We start from the raw sequence: 20354 nt of genomic DNA, 5'->3' as shown, positions 1-20354 counted from the left end.
GCACTTAGTCACGTCGACATCATCAAACCTACATTTATTGTGGAAATTGGAATATAAGTTCAAGTAATGTAAACAAATATACATTAAATATGAAAATTAGAATATAAGTTCAAGTAATGTAAACAAATCTACATACATACCATAGGGAAGCAGGATCTAATACCATCAGACCCTCAGCAGACTGTGATCCCTGTCCTTGTTGCCTCTGCCGCTGGTGCCGCTGAAGCTGTTGCCCATTGCCTTGTACTTGAATTTCAGATTCGGTGAAGGGGGGATCCTCAGGGTCACTCAAATCATGAGCCTCCGCGTCCTCCATTTCCACGTCCTCATCAAACACCAGAGCACGTGCTTTCTCCTTTCCTTTTTTCTTCTTCGACGCTTCCCCTTTTTTGCCTCCCGCCATAACCACCTGAGATAAAAATTATTAGTAACGAATACATGATATTATGCAAATATTTATAAGTAGAAGCATATAGCGTTATAATACATATAATGCAATGTAGTGTTATGTAATAGACATAATCCAAAATAGAGCAATGTTATATGACACAAAATACGTAGAGTTTCATAATCTCATATTTATTTTACAATAACAAACAAATTGTCCTAATCAGTACTTTCAACACTATTATCACTAGTGGATTCATCACTACTATCATCTAAAAACACATCGATGTCATCATCCTCGTCACTGTCACTAGAGTCAACACTAGATTCGTCATCCTCATCGCTTGAGATAATTAGCCCGACATCATCATCTTCATCTTCATCATCATCTTCAAGGTCATAGTCAGGAGTGTCATTTGGAGGACAAAGCGTAGCATGTGCTTGTGGGGACGGTGCCTGCAAGAACTCAAGGTCCACCGGAGCATCAACAACTGACCTTGCTTGTGTTTTAAACACAGCCCACCATTGAACTCGATCCCGTTTTAGGCTAGGGTAGGATGCGTAGTACACTTGGGTCACTTGATAAGATAACACAAAGGGATCATACTTGGGGTATTTTTTAGTATGATTTACTTCCACTAGCTTGTATTGTTCATGTATGTTCATACCCCTACCACAATCCATCCAACTACACTTAAACAGAATAGTCTTGTACTGTTTTTCCGGACCAGTGTAGACTAGTTCAATGATGTCATCTAGAATCCCAAAGTACTCTCCACCGTCCTCACTAGACACACACACACCATAATTCATGGTAGACTTGTGTTTGCCATGGGAATGTGTATGGAATTTAAATCCACCAACAAAAATCTGCTTCCATGTTCGAACACGCTTGAAAGGGCGCATGGACAATGCTTGCAAGACATCCGAATTTGGTTTTTCTTCAACCACCTACACATGTCACAATACATCAAATCGATAACGTTGCAACATCTGTAATTCTTTTTCACATAAAAGCTAGGAAGTTTCTATCACCTTGTGATGAAACCAATCAGAGAATTGAGATTCACATTTCTCCATGACTTCTTCTCTACGCAGGTAAGATCGAGAACTAAGAATGTAGTCCTCAAACTTCCTATTTCATAAATGAACCAAGATAAGTTAGCAGTTTAAACATTTTAATTATTTAGAACTTTGAATTCAATTCAATCCTTAAATTGAATACCTTTCGTATTCGCCAAGAACACCACTGTTTCTTAACACGAACAAATGAGCACACTCGAGTTCCTTGTCATCTAAATACCGAGTTTTACCCTCAGTTGAGACACGACCACTGTCCACCGAGAACAACTCTGGTAAATCTGCGTTGTCCATATTGCTATCAACATCTACATTCACATTACGACCGAGATCTCGTGTTTTTGTGTCGACCGACGCTTGGAAGTAATTTGAGCAGAAGTTTGCTATCTCTTCAGAGAGATAAGCATTGCATATGGAACCTTCAACCCGTGCCTTGTTCCCAATTTTTCGTTTCAAGTGATTCAAGAACCTGCAATTACATTGAACAAGTCATAACAATGAATGGTTTTTAAGAAAGAGGATGTGAAAGGGTGTTGAAATTACCTTTCGAAGGGATACATCCATCTATATTGAACAGGACCACATAACTTGCCTTCATATGGCAAATGAATAGGTAAATGCTCCATGGAGTTAAAGAAAGCAGGGGGGAAAACCTTCTCAAGCTTACAAAGGATTTCAGCAATGTTTTTCTCCAAACGCTCCATGTCACTAACTGTGATTGTGTAGCAACACAAATCGCGGAAGAATAGACTGATCTCTGTAATCGCATTCCAAACATGGGTAGGGAGCAATTCCCTCAAGGCGGTGGGCAACAACCTCTCCATGAACACATGACAGTCGTGGCTCTTCATTCCATGAAGCTTACATGCTTGCAAATCTACGCATCTGCTCAGATTGGAGGCGTATCCATCAGGAAATCGCAACTCTTTAACCCACTCACACAACACTTTTCGCTGAGCCTTGTCAAGGGCGAATGGAGCTTTTGGCAGGAACTCTTTTCCCCTATCATCCTCCTGAAGATGGAGTTGTGGTCGTTTACAGTATTTGGCAATGTCATTTCGGGCAGATGGCGTGTCACATGTATGCTTTTTAACATCCATGATAGTGTGAATTAACTGATCAAAGAAGTTCTTTTCAATGTGCATGACATCTAAGTTGTGACGAACGAGCAAATGCTTCCAATAAGGAAGGTCCCAGAGCGTGCTTTGCTTGAACCACCCTTTTTTGGCTTTTTTGAGAAGTTTCAGTGCTTCCGGCCCATCCACTGCCCTTGGAAGGTCTTTAACACATTCCCACAACTCCTCTCCAGACATGATATGTGGTGGTGAACCTTTCTCGACTTTGTTTTTACAAAATGCAGTTTTACTCTTTCGAAAAGGGTGATCAACTGGAAGGAATTGGCGATGACAATCAAACCAGGAAACTTTTCCACCATGGTCAAGCCAAAATGCTTTGCTTTTCTCCATGCAATAAGGACAAGCCTTCTTACCCGATGTAGTCCAACCAGACAACATGCCATACGCCGGGAAGTCACTAATAGTCCAAAGTATGGCTGCTCGAAGTGTGAAATTTTGTTTCCTCGAAATGTCATATGTGTTCGCCCCAACTTCCCATAATTGTTTCAACTCCTCTACCAGCGGTTGCATATACACATCCAAGTTGCCCTTAGGGTTTTTCGGACCGGGAACGAGCAGCGAAAGGAACATGAATTGCCTTTTCATACACATCGACGGAGGCAAGTTATAAGGGGTCAAAATGACAGGCCAACAAGAATACTGTCCCCCAAACTTACCATGAGGAGCAAAACCATCTGTACACAAGCCAAGTCGAACATTACGAGGCTCATTGGCAAAATCTGGAAAGCAACTATCAAGATGTTTCCAAGCTTCAGTATCACTAGGGTGCGCCATCGTGCCTTGAACCGGAGGATTGTTCGAATGCCATGTCATTTCCTTCGCAACATTCTTGGTTGCATAGAGCCTTTGCAACCTGGGTGTGATCGGGAAATAAAATAGAACATTCAGAGGCACTAAGCTACCCTTAGAAGTCTTCTTGTATCGATCACTACCACACACCCTACATGTGGTTAACAACACATCATCCTTCCAAAACAGCATACATCCTTTCGGGCATGCATGAATCTTTTCATGAGGCAACTCCAACCCCTTCACAATCTTTTTCACCTCATAGAATGTGTCTGCCACATGGTTGTTGCCAGGAATCGCTTCATTCACCAAAGAAGCAAACCCGTCAACACATCTGTGGGACAAATTATACTCACACTTAAGACTAGTAATTCTAGCAGCCATCTCCAACACAGACATTGAACTCCCTTCGTATAATAGTTGTTCGGAATTCTTCAACAAATCCAGAAATTGCTTAGCTTGTGCATTAGGCTCCTCCTCTTCAGAAACACTCGCCTCTTCCGAATGCCCTCGGTCTTCATCTTCATTATGACCAAAAGCATCGAAGACCATTTCACGATATTCATTCACCTCTCGTTCAGGAACTTCTGGAAACCCTTCCCCATGACACATCCACTCATAGTAATTAGGAACAAAATCGTTCCGGTACAAATGAAGTTTAACCGTTTCCGAGTCCCAAAGCTTTTTGTTCTTACATTTAAAACATGGACACCTAACTTCATTGGGGTTGCTACTTTCGGGATGATCTTCCACGTATTTAAGGAATTCATCTACCCCTTTCACAAAGGCCGGATTAACAGATTGTCCAACTTTCCTTTCATACATCCAGCTTCGTTCAGTTCGTTTCATGATTACAACTTCTACACAACTCACACAAATGTTTAATCACATTAGTCACAAAATGTGTTGAATATTCATTACCCATCAAAGTGTCATGGGAATGCAAATAATATGTTATTCTCCTTTAAATTAACTAAAATAAACTAAATGGCAATTAATATTTTTTTATCAAAAGAAACTAAACTAATGCTTATTATAAACCAAATAAACTAACATACATAATTAAATAAGCTATTTAATAAAGTAACATATTATTATTTCCAAAGTAAACTTAACTACCACAAAATGTTAACATTATAAATTAACATATATCAAACTTAATTTAACTAAGTTAACATATTTTTTCATAATAAACAAAGCTAATGCCCATTTTTAACCAAATAACCTAACATACATAATTAAAATAAACTAAACTAACAAAAATGTTAACATTATAAATAATTAACATGTATAATTAAACTAGATTTAACTAAGTTAATAACCATTTTCAAAATAAACAAAACTAAAGCCTAATTTTAACCAAATAAACTAAACTAACATATTTCTATATACAATTAAATTTGTATATTCACTAACATGTCATTCATCAACTAAACTAACAATTTTAAGTTTTATAATGTCATTAAACTCTAGATCTACCCTTTTTATTAACAATTACACCAAAATAAACCACACTTACAACAAATAAATTTAATTGACTAATAATTTAGAGTGTGTAATGTGAGATTCAATTAATTAAATTGTTTAACATAATAAAAAAAAAACAAAAAAAAAATAACAGAGAAGCTTACCTGAGGTGCGATGGCAGAGAAGCTTCAGCGGACGGTGGCGGTGGTAGAGAAGCCTCAGGGGACGGTGTCGGTGGCGGTGGCTGGAGAAGCCTCGGGGTTAGGTTGTTCGAAAACTAAAAAAAAAAATAAAAAAAAAAACCAATTGTGGCACTTACCTGAAATTCAACGGTGGCTGGAGAAGCCTCGGGGTTAGGTGCGAACCGACGGTGGATTTAAACGCCTCAGGCGGTGGCGGTGGCTGGAGATAGTTAGGGTTAGGACCTTCAAAAATTAAAAAAAAAAAAACAAATTTCGGCACGTACCTGAGGTGCGCACCAACGATGGAGGAAGGGGAGAAAAATCGACCACTCAGGCGGTGGCGGTGGCAGTGGCTGGAGAAAAATCAACCACTTAGGGTTCTTCGAAAATTAAAAAAAAAAAAAAAAAAAAAAATACGAGTAGAGCACTTACCTGAGGGCGCACCGACGGCGGACGGACGGGAGAAAGTCCGGCGGGAGTGGCGGGCCTTTTCTCTTTCTCCCTTCTTTTCCCCTTCTTTCTCTCTCTTCTCTTCCCCTTTCTTTCTCTCTCTTCCCTTCTGTTCTGTTGCTAAAGCACGGGAATCTTGTTTTGGTGTTTAATAATTTCCGACGGAATTAAATTTCCTCGGAAATTTTGAATTGCGACGGAAATTTCCGTCGGAAACCAATTTCCTACGGAAATTTCCGTCGCAATTTACATTTTCCGAGGAAATTTAATTCCGTCGGAAAATGTACGACGGATTTTCCGTCGGAAGATCTATTTTCCGACGAAATTTTTCGAGGATGACATTTCCGTCGAAAATTTCAAACCTTCCGACGGAAATTATGGTCCGTCGGAGGGGTTCCGTCGGAAATAAGGTGTTTTCTAGTAGTGTCTCCTCCTCGCTCATTAATTCGAACCCTTCTGAAGCAATCATCCCCTCCTTTGATAACTTTCAGCAGGAGGAGACCCCATGCTCAGTCATCTCATTCTCAACCGTCGACCATTACCCTTCCTTCACCTCCTCCGTCATCCCCGGTAACTCTGGGGTTGCCGAACTACGGAGCAATATCAACCCCATTGATGAAATATGCTCGGCGTCAGAATCTGAGCCCAACTACTCCAACCCTCAACCTGCTACCGGAGAAGCCTCTAGTGTCTCCTGCATTGCCCCCTCCGGTGGTGTTGAGACAACATCTCCCTGCCAGGGAGGAGTTTCCCAACGCCAAGACTCTGATCGACGCATTGTTGAGGAAGGAGGAAGGGAAATCTCTTCCAAAGCGAGAAATCCTCGAATCATTCCCAATTCCAAGAAGAATGTTGGTCACTCCTTTGTAATTCGTAACTCGCGGGTTCGACATGGGGGTGCCAAATCGCCGTATAGCTCTGTTTTTCTCCAAGGAGGAGGTAGTGGGGACTCAAATTGGTGTAACGTTCCGCAATCCACCACAGAGTTACCAGCAAGCTCATGTGTTACTAACTCCGATAAGGTTGGAGGATTTGGGTCCGATGAATCTAATGGAACATTGGAGGGATTGGGAGAGTTACTTCCTCCCTCCCAATGCAGGACCGAATGATGAGCCGAGGGTTACCTTGCAGCGTCCTTTACTGAATCTTAATATGAAGATTATCATGTGGAATGTGAGAGGTGCTGTGAGGGATGAGTTTGTGCCGCATGCAAGGCACATTGTGGATACTTATCGTCCTAATGTTTTCATTTTCTTAGAAACTAAAGCTCCGGTTATGCGTGCTAGGCAAGTAATGATTCAACTTGGTTTCTCGGAGCATAAAGCAGTGCCTGCTAATGGTACTAGAGGAGGTATCTGGCTTTTCTGGAAGGGCAGCCTTGATTTGCTGGTGTTTTCCTCGGAGGTGCATACTATTCATGCACTATTTCATTTTAGGAACGACAAGCCTGATGTTCTGATTTCGGGCATGCATGCTCCTTCTATTCCGAATGCTAGGCATGCAATATGGAAAAAAAATGAGAGAATCTATCCCTCCGGAGGAAATTCCCTGGTTGTTTTTAGGAGATTTCAATGAGGTTACTAATCAAGGGGAAAAATCGGGGGGTCGTGAGTTCAAGCAGGGTCAATGTAAGGAATTCATTGAATTTACTGAGGATGCGGGGTTGGTGGATATAGGGTTTCATGGCAACCCTTTTACTTGGACGAATGCAAGAGATGGAATTGAATTAATTCAACAACGTTTAGATCGTGCTACGGGCAATCTCTCTTGGATTAATGCCTTTCCTCATACTAAGGTACATCATCTTCCTCGTGCTTATTCCGATCATTGTCCTTTATTTGTTGATGTTTGTAACACTAAGGCCCTAGGTCCTTTTCCTTTGCGTTGTAAGGAGGTTTGGTTAGAACACCCTAATTTTGGAGAATTTTTTCTCAACAATTGGAAGGCGCCTAATAATTCTCTGCTCAAAGGTATTGATAATTTTGGTAGAAATATTAATTCTTGGAACCATAATATTTTTGGTAGTCTTAAGATTAAAAAGAAAAGAATTTTAGCTCGTTTGGATGGTATTCAAATTTCTTTAGCTAAAAATTATTCCCGTTTCCTTGTTAAATTAGAGAAAAATTTGCTCCAGGATTTGGATTCTATCTATAGAAAAGAAAGAATAATTTGGGCGCAGAAATCGGGGCTTAATTGGCGGAGATATAGTGATCACAATACTAAATATTTCCATATTATTGCTAAATTAAAAAAAGACTAAAGGAAAAATTTTTGCTTTAAAAGATAATGATGGAAATTGGGTGAATGATGATTTGATTTTGAAAGATATGGCGTCTGATTATTTTAAGGATATCTTTTCCTCTAAGTTATCAGATAATATTGATAATTCCCCTTTTATTCCTTTTTTTCGGCTTTCAGATAGTGATGCTTCTAGGTTTAGCAAAATTCCTTCTTTTGATGAAATTAAGGAGTGTCTTTTTCGTATGGAACCTATGAAATGTCCAGGGCCGGATGGTATTCAACCTAAATTTTATCAACATTTTTGGGATAATTTGGGAGTTATCATCTCTGATTTTGTTAAATCCTGCTTTACTGATAGTTGTGTTCCTTCGAGTATTAACCATTCCTTTATTTCTCTGATTCCTAAGGTGGATGCTCCTTCTCATTTCTCTGAGTTTAGACCGATTGGGCTTTGCAATACTATTTACAAATTAATTACTAAGCTCATCTCTGACAAGCTTAAACCCTTCCTTAATAAACTTATCAATCCTTTGCAATCTAGTTTCATTAAGGGTAGGGGTATAGAAGATAATGTGATTGTAATTAAGGAGATAGCTCATGTTTTTAATAAAGCAAAAAAAGGAAAAAACATCACTGCCTTAAAACTTGATCTTTCGAAAGCTTACGATAGTCTTGAGTGGAGTTTTATTGAGGATACTCTTATTGCTTTCAACTTCCCCTCCTCTATCATTTCACTCATTATGTCATGTATCACCACTCCTAAAATTTCTGTTCTTTGGAATGGGGAGATCACTAAGGAGTTTGCTCCTTCCCGTGGAATTAGACAAGGAGATCCCATGTCTTCCTATATTTTTGTTCTATGCCTTGAAAGACTCTCTAGCATGATTGTTTCTAGTGTTAATGAGAAAAGGTGGAAGCCTATTAAGATCTCTAAGAATATCAATATTTCTCATATTTTCTATGCGGATGATGTCTTTTTATTTGGTCAGGCTTCTTCTAATAATATCAAAGAAATGATGAACATCTTAAATAAGTTTGGGGATCTTTCTGGTCTTCGAATTAATATTGCTAAGTCTTCCCTTATTTTTCCTCCTAAGATGAATTATTTGATTAGGGCGAGTCTTAGTGATCAGTTTAAGTTAAAAGCTTCTACCAATTTTGGAAAATATTTGGGAATAGAGATTAGTCCTAATAGACTCAAGGGTGCGCATTATCTTTCCCTCCTTGATAAAACCTTGAGCAGAATTAGAGGATGGCAGTGCAAGCTTCTAAATCTAGCAGGTAGAGCTACTTTAGTTAAGGCTGTTTTGAATTCTTTTCCTGTGTATCATATGCAAACAAATTTGTTGCCTATTTCAGTTATTGATTCCATTGATAAGCATTGTAGGAAATTTTTATGGAATAAGGTTGATAAAATTCATTATTCTCCTAGGATTAGATGGGGCCATGTTACCAAACCTATGGAAATTGGAGGGTTGGGAATTAGAAGACTCAAAGAATGGAATTTAGCTTTCCTGGCTAAATTGGGATGGACTTTGCTTAATAGACATGATAAATTGTGGGTTAGGATTTTCAATGATAAATATCTTAAGAATGCTGCCTTTTTTTATTGTATTCCCAATAATTCTCAATCCCCTATTTGGAGAGATATTCTAAAAGGAAGGCATCTTCTTGCCTCGGGTCTTAAAGTTGGCATTGGCAACGGGAAAACTACTTCTCTTTGGTTTCATCATTGGGTAGGTGACAAACCTATCTACCTTTATTTAGATAGAGATGTTCCTAATGCTAAAGCTCATTGGTTTGTATGTGACATCATTAGAGATGGAAGTTGGTTTCTCAATGATATTATTCATATTTTGCCTAATTTTCTGATTGATTTAATTCTTGCTACTCCTTGCTCTAAATTTGGTAACATGGATGATTTTATTACCTGGACTTTAACTAATAATGGAGTTTTCAGCATTAAATCTGCTTATCATCACTTAATCAAAGACAGTTGCATTCCTTCCTCCTTCTGTAATTCTTGGAAAGGTATTTGGAAAATTGAAGCTCCGGCTAAATATAAAATGTTGATGTGGAATTGTATGCATTCTATCCTTCCGGTTGCTGAAAAAATCAGTTTATTTTTACCCTTGGTTAGTTCAAGTTGTGCTAGATGTAGCATGTATGATGAATCTCATATACATCTTTTCCGTGATTGTTTCTCTTCTCATATCTTGTGGAATGATATTTTTGATAAAATTAATACTCCTTGTGGTTTTAGTTTTATCCAATTCATGAATTTAGATTGGATAGATTGGTTGAATTATAATCTTGGTTTTGATTCTCATTGGAAAATGGTTTTTATGGTCGCCTTTTGGCATTTGTGGAGGAATAGGAATATCACGGTTTTTGAAAAAAAAATGTTTCATGCCCATGCCATTTTTGCTAGATTTCACAATGATTATCACTGCACTAACTTGATTTTGCAGGATAAAGGAATGGGTTTGGCTTCTGCTTTTTCTTGCGCAGTTGAGGATGCTGCTACTGCCCTTACTGTAGGGTCTGCTACTTCCTCTCATTCTGCTGCTTCTACTGCTGTTCCTGCTGCTTCTCAGAGTGGCTCTTCCAGCTTCAATTGCTTGCTGTCATTGAGAGGCCCTAGCATTGCTGCTCCTGTGAATCAGATCTGGGTTCCTCCTCCTCCTGGGTTCAAAAGAATTCACATTGATGGTTCTTGGAGATTGATTAATGTGGCTGCTGGTGGATGTGTCATTAGAAATGAAGATGGTTCCTGGTTTTTGGGTTTTTCCACCAAATACAGTGCTGTGACTGCTCTTGCTGCAGAATTATATGCTGTTAGGGATGCTCTTGCTATGGCAGATATTTTTGGTGTTAAGAAGGTGGAGTTGTTCACTAATGCAATTTCTATCAAAGTGATGTTTGATTCCTTGAATCCCATCATCCATCATCCTCTTGCTGCTACTATTAATGACATTGCTAACAGCATTAGAAAGCTCGAAGAGGTGGAAATTAAGCACATCCGTAGGGATCTCAATGTTATTGCTCATAAGCTTGCGGAAGTGGGGAATGATATGGCTATAGGCCATAGAACTTATTATGATGTTCCTGATTGTGTGAAGGACCTGTATGAGGGGGAGAAGGGCGTTCCTGCTGCTGCCATATGATGCTCTCCTTCTCCTTCTGCTTAGATGTTCTGTTGTTGTTGCTGTTAGTTGGCTTTATTTTCTGTTTATGTGTACTCGCCTTTTGTTTTTAGTTTCGTTCTGTTGTGATGTGGTACTAGGAAGAGTTGTTGGGGTTACTTACATCGCATTTTCTTGTAATATTATTGATGTAAGGATAATCTATTAATTAATATATCTTCCATGTTGTGTTAAAAAAAGGTTAATTTATGATGAGTTGACGTGTTTGTAATTAAGTGGATCTATTTAGGGTTGAACTAATTGCTTCACATATAATAACATCACTAGTTTTTGGGCCCGGACGATGCCCCGGATTATTACATGGAATTGAACATTAATATACATTGTAATGTATGATTTAATTTTTTTGTAACTAAATTTGTTGTTTATATTGTCATTTGCTGCATATTAATATTTTGTATTCAAATGATTGCATAAAAAATTACCTAGCTTGGTGGTAAGATACTTAGTTCTAGAATTAGAGGTTGTGGGTTCAATTCTTGCGGAGAACTTTTTTTTTTTTTTATTTTTTTATTTTATTATGATGAGTCCATGACATGAAATGAAAAACAAATGGAAGAAGAGCCACATGGCGTAATGAATAGTTGAGTAGGTGACGTGGCGTAGTGAGGAGAGCTTACGTGACACGTGGACGTTCTTAGGAACGCCTTTTAATATATTAGTATAGATTTTACTTGTTTAGCTAAGCAAGTTGAGCTTGAATCCAAGTTATGTAATGTTATTCACTTGATCAGTTGATATTTGTATCAAAATTGGGAAATACACACTTAAAAACTTATCTAGCTATGAGCCAAAAGTACTAAATAGTTATGTACATCTTATACTTCCTATGTTTTTTTACTTCTAGTTGCTTCGAACTTTTAAATGATTAGGTTGTGGTTTCTTATCTGAATGCATATGAGAAAGAAAAATAATTGAGGTATAAGTTATGCAATAATGAAAATGTTAATCCTCTTTAAACCAAATAATGGACTTTGTTGAGACAAGTTTGCAAGCTGGTAAAGGTGTCACCAAAAAAAAGAAGGTTTGACATCATGTTTAAGCATTTATGTGGTATGTCATAGTCCGGATAAATTAGACATGCCTTTGTAAATTCACTTATATGTCAATAGCTTTAAGAGTTCAAATCTCTTGTACGCTAATTCCACATATGAATATATATAATATCGTATATTTTCTCATATTTAACACCATAAAAATTGCGATTTAACAATAATCATACAATCCTACTTCAATTTTTCAAATATCAAATTTTCGCATTTACATTGTACTTGACTTCTCACATATATCATAGGTTAGAACTATTCAATAATAACACCCCAAACCTAGGCTATAGACCATGATTAAATAGTTTAAAACCATAAAGAAAGAAGACAAAGACAATAAAGATAGTGCTGACAACACTAATTACAATAAACCACCATTCCAAAATCAGTACAATTCCAATTAGTTCAATATTATAGGCCCAGTCCAGCCCAATGACGTACGTTAATTGCGAATTTAGATTACAGTTTTGACATCGTATTAAAGACTCAGCACTAAATTTTCAGCTACCTAAATATCTTTGACATTTTCACTTGACTTTTTCTTCTTCTTTTGCCATTTTCTCCCTAAAACTTCACTATTTAAACCACCTTTCTCCCTTTCTCTCTCCTACCAAACCGTTAATCCCTACATCCTCGCCATTTTCATCTCTTTCTCTCTCCTCCATCTTTCAATGGGTCACGAAACTCTCTCCAATTCGTCGGAAAACGTACCGGAAATCGCTGAGTACAAGATTCCGGCGACGGAAAACTCCGGCAAAACGTCGCCGGAAAATGAGAGGAGTGGAGTTTTATACCCTCTCGAGAATCTTCCGAGACCTGAGGCACCACCGGGATTAAACGGTGTCGTTTTGAAGAAGCCTTCTTTGGAGAATAATTTTACCGTTGATGTTCCGGCGATCGGAAAATATCTTCTTGAAACGAAGAACAGTCTTTCTGCTGCTATTTCGCGACGGTTGTCATTTGAAGATGACGTTAAAGGAGGTGGTGGTGTAACTGAGTTTTATATGTCTGGTATTCAAGTTGTTGTGCAAGCTAAACAGGTTGATGAGGAGAGTTCAGAGTTGGCTAATCTTAAAGGTCGAGTTACCTTTTACTCCAAATCCAATTGCAGGTACTACTTCGACGCTCTTGTCTCTCCGTACAATTCACCTGATTTTTACGTATTCAATTTTTCATTTTATCGAAACGTTTACATCTTTTCATTATTGATTCATGTTCTATAGAATTCCAATTTTAACGGTAAAAGGTTAAAAATTTAAAATTATTACTCCATGATAATACAGAGTAGTTTTTTTTTTTTTTTCCGATCAGTAATCTTTCAAGTTTAATGTAACACGACCTTAATAGTACTAGACTACTAGTAAAGACGTGAAATGGTGTAATTTTACACGCGAGTGTTGGGAGTTACACCGTATGGCTATTTTAATCAATGTAGAGTTAAATATGCAGTTTTTTTGTGTTAATGATTTACCATAATTGTTAGAGTTAATATGGAAGATAATCCTCATTTCCAATTATAATATAAAGTAAAATATTATCTTACCATGACATTTTTATTTTTTGAGCAGGGATAGTGGCGCTGTGAGGAAAATGTTACAAGAAAAAGGATTAAAATACGTAGAAATAAACATAGACGTATATCCGGGTCGAGAAAAGGAGCTGATAGACCGAACCGGCGGTTCAGTAGTACCGCAAATATTCTTCAATGAAAAATTAATAGGCGGTTTAGTGGCATTAAACTCGTTACGGAATAGCGGTTTGTTGGACCAAAGGGCTAAAGATTTGCTAGGGAGTAAGTGTCCTGATGATGCACCTGGACCGCCGGTGTACGGGTTTGATGAACCGGAGGATGAACGGACGGATGAGATGGGTGAAATAGTTAAGCTTTTACGGCTCAGATTACCTATTCAGGACCGGTTGATTCGGATGAGGCTTGTCAAGAATTGTTTTACTGGTACCGAGTTAGTAGATGTTATTGTACACCACTTGGGCACCTCACGTACTGAGGTACTCTTCTGCCACTCTTTCGATAGATAATTTTCTTATTGGATTTTTCTTACGATAATTTATTGTGAGATTGATGGACTCCTTGCTAATTACATTGGCAGAAATTTAAATTTACCTAAGATTTAAATTTACGTGAGACTAATACGAAGTACTCGTATAACATAAATTGTACGTGAGCATAAGTTGTAGTGAAAATTGATTAAGATTTGATACATTCTACAAATGAAATATTTTAAGGGTAAGGGGTGCTTCATGCTTGGTTGTAAGCTAGACTTGTAACGTGGATCTCGTTTTCTAGTTAGATAATTTTATCCAAACATCATATCGGTACTAAGAGCTTGTTCTCATACGATTATTTTCATTTCAGTTCAGTTCAGTTTAGCTCTAATAAGTTCACTTCAGTTCTTATAAGTTCACTTCAGTTCAATTCAGTTCCTAATTTCCTTCTCTTATAAAATATTCAGTGCAGTTTAGTTCAGTTAAGCTCTAATAAGTTTAGTTCAGTTCAGTTCAACTCATTTCAGTCAATGAGAACAGACCCTAAGATAGGACTCCTAGGAGGAAAAACTAGAATTAGGATTATTAGTTTAAGTTCTTTCTATATGTCTTAGATTGACCTTCTCAAATGAAGGGTATAAAAAAACTCTAAAATAAATAGTCAAAATTTGTATAATTTGACTATGTTTTTTTTTTTGTTTTTGGATAAACTTGTTGGTTTATTTTTGAAAATGAATTATATAGAATAGTTTGTAGATAGGTGCTACATACGGATTATGTTACAATTGGTCAAATGTCTGTTGACGTATAAATTTGTAACCTCAATTTGAGGATGTCAAATCGAATACTACGTATAAGGGAGTATTTGGTAGAACTTTGCAAAATTCATGATATTTTCGTGAATTATTCAACTTTATGTGTTCATATGTTTTGGATTAAATTAGCGGTCCATTTGTTATTAAAAAAATTCATTGAGATCTGTTTGTGTATCATGATTAAGATTGATACTTAGTATTGAATATATATGCATACAATTATTTAATTGTTGATAATACTGTATTAGAAAAGCCCAAGTGTTACAGAGTCATAAATAGTGAGAAGGATTGTTTAATCCTTGGTACTTGAAATCTTTTCCAATTAGTATGACAAAGAGGATGATGTTATATAATTAGTTGACTTATTAATTGATTGTTACACGCTTATTACTTTAAACCTTTTTCACTTAAAACTTCAAAGTATGAGTTTATAACAGCACTTATCTATTTGTGGTGCTGACTTGTGCTTAGATTGTTGTCTTTCCACTTTACTTATGACTTTGTCTTTTTGTTTGGATATGGTCCACTAATTAAGGATTGATTAGCAACTAACTAACTTTTCTTGTTAGGACTTGGTCTACCTTTTGAAATTTCTACTGCGTTTATTTTAAATAAGTTGCACAAATTATGATTTTAGATTATGATTTTTTGTGTTACAAAGTCTACTTTTGTGGTGTGTCAAAGATAATGATGGCATCTACCAAGGGATGTGATGGAAGAAAATGATGATCTGAGAGCTTGTGGGTTGTTGTAGACTGGTAGGTTAGAGGATGATAATTGCAACCAATGCCTCACCCATCTAATACAAGTCCCAAAGATTATGGGGCATGCATCTTGTTGCATCTTGTTTGGGTGGGTTTTATCTTTTAACCTATGTTATTCGGACTCTTCATTTTACCTCAAGTATACTTGTGCCAGACTTTTGACTCTCAGACATAGGTAGGGCACTTAAACACTTCTTTATAGACCAAAATCATGGAAATTTTTCTCAAAATAGCCTAGTAGACACTTGGACATGTATCCATGTCGGACATAGGTATCTGAATCCGAGTAACATAGCTACAGTTAGAGTACAATACAAAATAATTTATTCCACCCAGTAGTAGTAAACATATTTTGTAAGCTTCTAAGAAAAGACCTTCCATATGTAAGAGTGTAACAGATTCAATCAGGACTTAAAACTATTCAATAGAAATGTGTACATGATTAAAATATTCGAGTTTATTATTGTATACACCTTAGACTAATGGGTTTAGAACGTAACTAGAGAGACAGCTGCAACTGCAAATGAAGAATGGTAAATTTGACCACGAGTATTCTCAATAGGTGGTGTAATGAGGATTTCAAAGTCTATAAATGTTGTTCAATCATGGAAATGACGAGGACTAAAGTTCTCAAGTACATTAACAACGTCGATAATATGAATTGGATTTTGGATGTTTATATTATGGATCAAGAACTAGTTGGACAATAAGCTAATAGATGAAACTGTTGGATGTTCTTTTCCAATTCCTTGTATTTGTTTAAAAAGCTCCCATAACTTGCTAGTGTTTAAAATAAAAAATCTAACCTTTATTCTCATTCAGGCAATTGGGATAGCTAAAGAGATTGTTAGGAAGCATTTCATACACCACGTGTCCAGGTAAACAAAGACTGCTACCTGCACTGTCTCAAAAATTAGTAGTTTTTCTGTTATAATATGCAAACTTAGTGTATGAGGTTCCTTTGCTGCAGAGGAAATTATTTCGAGGATGGAAATGAAGTATACAGATTCCTTGAGCATGAGCAATTTATTCCAAAATGCTTCAATTTTCGAGGATCCTTGGATGATAGAGAGCCTGAATCTGCTTTTAGAATTGGCCAAAGACTGATGAAGATCATGTCTGCCATACTCGAATCTTATGCATCTGAAGACAGGCATCATCTTAATTATCTGGCTATCAGCAACAGTGAAGAATTCCGCAGGTATACTACTTAGTATTCAAAGCATTCTCTATTTGTTTCTGCTGGCAAGTAGATAGAATTATGTAAGGGTACGTCACAGTAGTTGATGAATTATGCTTACCTTGCGCTGGTTCTGAACCGCAGATATTTGACTATGGCCCGAAGTCTTCAGAGAGTGGATCTTACTGCTCTGTCAACTGATGAGAAACTGGCTTTCTTCCTAAATCTTTACAATGCAATGGTCATACATGCTGTGATACGGAGAGGATATCCAGAGGGGATGATCGAGAGGAAATCCTTTGTTACCGACTTCCAGTACCTAGTTGGAGGAAGTTCATATTCTCTCAATGCTATTAGGAATGGCATACTCAGAAGCAACCACAGGGCTCCTTATGCTTTGACCAAACCTTTCAGTGCAGGAGATGACCGCCTTCAGGTAAAATCTTTTTTATAATCTTCGTCTTGGAATGTTTGAGCAATAATCATCCATCTTATGAGTTATGACCTCTCCATCTTATAATTATTATTATTATGTATTTAGATAGCTCTACCGATGGTCAATCCGTTGATTCATTTCGGACTTTGGGATGGTAGTAAGTCGAGTCCATCAGTTAGATTCTTCTCACCTCAAAATGTGTATGCTGAGCTGAGAGCTGCAGCAAGAGAGTTCTTCAGCCGCAACCCAATAGAAGTGGATTTATCTAAAAGAATTGTCTGTCTCCCCTGCATCTTGAAATGGTAATTCATCAATCAATCACTTCATATCTTCCTAAATTAGACAATTATTAATCACAAACATTTGAATAGAACTGAAACTAATGCTCCTTGCAATATGATGCAGGTACAGTGTAGATTTCGGAAATGGAAAAGATATCTTCAAGTGGATTCTGAGTTATTTGGATGCAGAGAAAGCAGGTCTCTTGAGCCATCTTTTAGATGATGGAGGAGTGATCAACATCATTTACAAAAATTATGATTGGTCCATGAATTCATAAGTTAATAGTTTCAAGGTTATCAAACAAAAGAATAGTACTCTGGAAATTCTTGTACTATGATAGTGTAATTTGAACAAGCGATATAACAGCTAAATCCGGACCAAGCTAGTACCAACATCTGGATTGTGAATTTGTGAGTATAGATTTAGACTAGAAATTTTGTATGTAGTTTCATTCGTAATCAGGATCTTATTCCCATTGCGAATAGAACAACTTCTATAAACAAATGAAACATTTTTTGTGAGATTTGAGTAAATATTATGTCAACTGGAAGCATTCAAGATTTTGTTCTTTGAGACTGAACGAAGAGTGGTTGTAATAAGACTGTAATTTGTGTAGATATTAAGTTAATTATACTTGGTTTCTTCCCATGCAAATGTGTTACTTCCCTAACAAAAGTGTCTCCAGTAGCATAAAAATTCAATTAAAGCCATAAATTAAAAGAAAAAACACTTTTTTTTTATAAACTTGACATAGTATATTAATTTGATTATCTTTTGTTTACCTGTGTCAAATTGTAACATGAAACCTTCAATATTGCATAGGTAGACAAGGAAGGTAATACAAAATATAAATTCAGTCACTAATTGTTGCAGTTTTCTGAAATTGTCACAATAGTACGGCAAATTGCCACATTTTAAAACCAGTACTTAAACAAATTTGACTCCCAGATAAATCTAAGGTGACACTTCAAGTGTTCTTATTTAAACAGGAAAGATCAATAGGATATCAAATTATCAAACAACCTTATGTTCCCATCCAAGCCAGGAATAAAGTAAAAATAGAGCGGGATTGAGGGTGCCCTTCGCCTCAGTTGTGTCTTCTTCGAGCTGAAGGAGGCAGGTATGAATCTTCATTTCCAGCGAAAGCAAATTAAACTTACTTTTACCATGCTTGATTGCGTTCTGAACTACCCGGAAAGATTCAAGAGATGCACAACTTTCTTCATTTGCGAGGACGGATGTTCCTACCTGCACAGGAAGGTAATGTATGCTCAAACAATCATTCTACTGTGATCAGGATATTCCCAACTTTTTGTTACAGTTATTGATTCAAGACCAAGAGGGGTAAGAATGAGTGCTGCAAGTGTGGCTTGAGCAACTGGTGTGCAGGTCATATACTCATATATCAGTATAAAGCGATGGACTGAGCAATAACTGACAGCAAAAATTGTGAATCATTTTTTTAGAGTAAGAGATGGAAATTACTCGATTCTGCAGATTAGCAGACTTGCAGTGTTGCTTCCATGACACAGAGATCTTTTCGATTTTCTTCAACAATTTGTCAATCTCTCTGGCTTGTGACAACATTTTGTTCATGTAGCAAACTTTTTTCAGCTTTTCAAGAGCAACTGCTTTTCGCTGTGGATGGAGTGCATTGACCTTGACCTGCATTAAACCAGGATCACTTAATATACAATTGTAAAGACCAGAAAGGATGGAATAGAGGAAGGAGATAGAGAGAAGGGGGAAGGGGTCAGAACTCACAAGGCATAGAGAAATAATTATGATGTACAACAGAATTTATTAATTCAAAATTTAAGACGACACCACAGATAGCACTCATAATTATGCAAAGTTGAAGGCCATATACAAACATAGAGAAGACTTCATAAGAACAACCTTACTTGAACAGGATCTGTTCTATAGGATAGTAACTCTGTATCCTTGAGTTCTAAGAAGACTTCATAAGAATGACCTTACTTGAACAGGATCTGTTCTATAGGATAGTAAACTCTGTATCCTTGAGTTCTAAGAAGACTTCATAAGAAAATTTCGAAGCAGGTTGAGAAGGCGACTGGTGTAAGATTTTTAGAAACCATTGCACCAACTGAAAACATGAAAATGAAAACTCCAAGTACCAAGGTGCATGACATGAGCCTACATTAGGGAAAGGACTACTAGAGATCAATATCTTCCTCACTCTACTTCTAATTTATTGACGAAAACCCTGTACCATTCCAACCATGTCTTCTTTTCCTTAATTTGTCTTTTATCAGAACATTAACACTTATGAAAACACAGATATACCGACAAGATAATACATACATAGGAATAAAAGGAGGTAAAAGGGGAGGAGGGAGAACCTCTAATCTCACAGGATTCTTGGGAATCATCATGTCTAAACGATTAAGTTCTGTTAAGAGGGTTTTAACACGCTCAGACCTGAAATGGGGAAAAAAAAAAAAAAAAAAATAGTGTCAACACTGTCTGCCATCCTATTTAAGGAGGAAGAAGGTCAAAATTTGCATTAAAACATGGAAATTGCAAAAGATAAAGAATTTTCTCTTCCAAAATGTAAATTATAAAAACCACTACATAATATTCTCCATATTATTTCTCCCATTAATCTTCTCTCAATCTATAAAAGGTCTAACCATGGTGGAATTGCACCCATTATACTCTGTAATTGTGTTTAGTGCCTTAACACTACCTCAGGCATGCTTCTTTGTACATAGATATGAGGCAATTTTTATTATTATCTATTAAGTATGATCCTCCACATTAGAAAGAAAGGGAATGTCTTCTGCCCTCATCAAGCATAAATTGTCTAGCCCCAATTTGTGGGAACAACATTAAGGCCTTGTTTGGTTTGATGTGCAATATTTTCAA

At 37.0% G+C, this 20354-nt stretch overlaps 3 protein-coding genes across 3 annotated transcripts; 2 read left to right on the top strand and 1 right to left on the bottom strand.

The window, feature by feature from the left end:
- Positions 1–606: 606 nt before the first annotated feature.
- On the bottom strand, positions 607–4241 carry LOC145564684 (uncharacterized). Its single transcript, XM_081624921.1, has 6 exons — positions 3305–4241; positions 2089–2854; positions 1613–1936; positions 1423–1522; positions 1062–1338; positions 607–965 (listed from the first exon to the last, which is right to left on the bottom strand). Exons 1-6 carry the CDS (start codon positions 4239–4241, stop codon positions 607–609), a joined length of 2763 nt encoding a protein of 920 aa, XP_081481047.1.
- Positions 4242–6643: 2402 nt separating this feature from the next.
- LOC145564683 (uncharacterized) lies at positions 6644–10899 on the top strand. Its single transcript, XM_081624920.1, has 3 exons — positions 6644–6842; positions 6988–7461; positions 7910–10899. The coding sequence occupies exons 1-3, from the start codon at positions 6644–6646 to the stop codon at positions 10897–10899; spliced, it is 3663 nt and encodes a 1220-aa protein (XP_081481046.1).
- Positions 10900–12655: 1756 nt separating this feature from the next.
- LOC145564681 (uncharacterized) lies at positions 12656–17881 on the top strand. The gene is made up of 7 exons (XM_081624919.1): positions 12656–13095; positions 13553–13991; positions 16390–16445; positions 16538–16768; positions 16892–17183; positions 17289–17485; positions 17589–17881. Exons 1-7 carry the CDS (start codon positions 12656–12658, stop codon positions 17740–17742), a joined length of 1809 nt encoding a protein of 602 aa, XP_081481045.1. The 3' UTR covers positions 17743–17881.
- Positions 17882–20354: the final 2473 nt, after the last annotated feature.

Source organism: Chenopodium album, chromosome 10 (assembly GCF_948465745.1).
Source record: "Chenopodium album chromosome 10, dcCheAlbu1.1, whole genome shotgun sequence".
Lineage (NCBI taxonomy): Eukaryota > Viridiplantae > Streptophyta > Magnoliopsida > Caryophyllales > Amaranthaceae > Chenopodium > Chenopodium album.
This window is presented reverse-complemented; position numbering and strand designations above follow the sequence as displayed.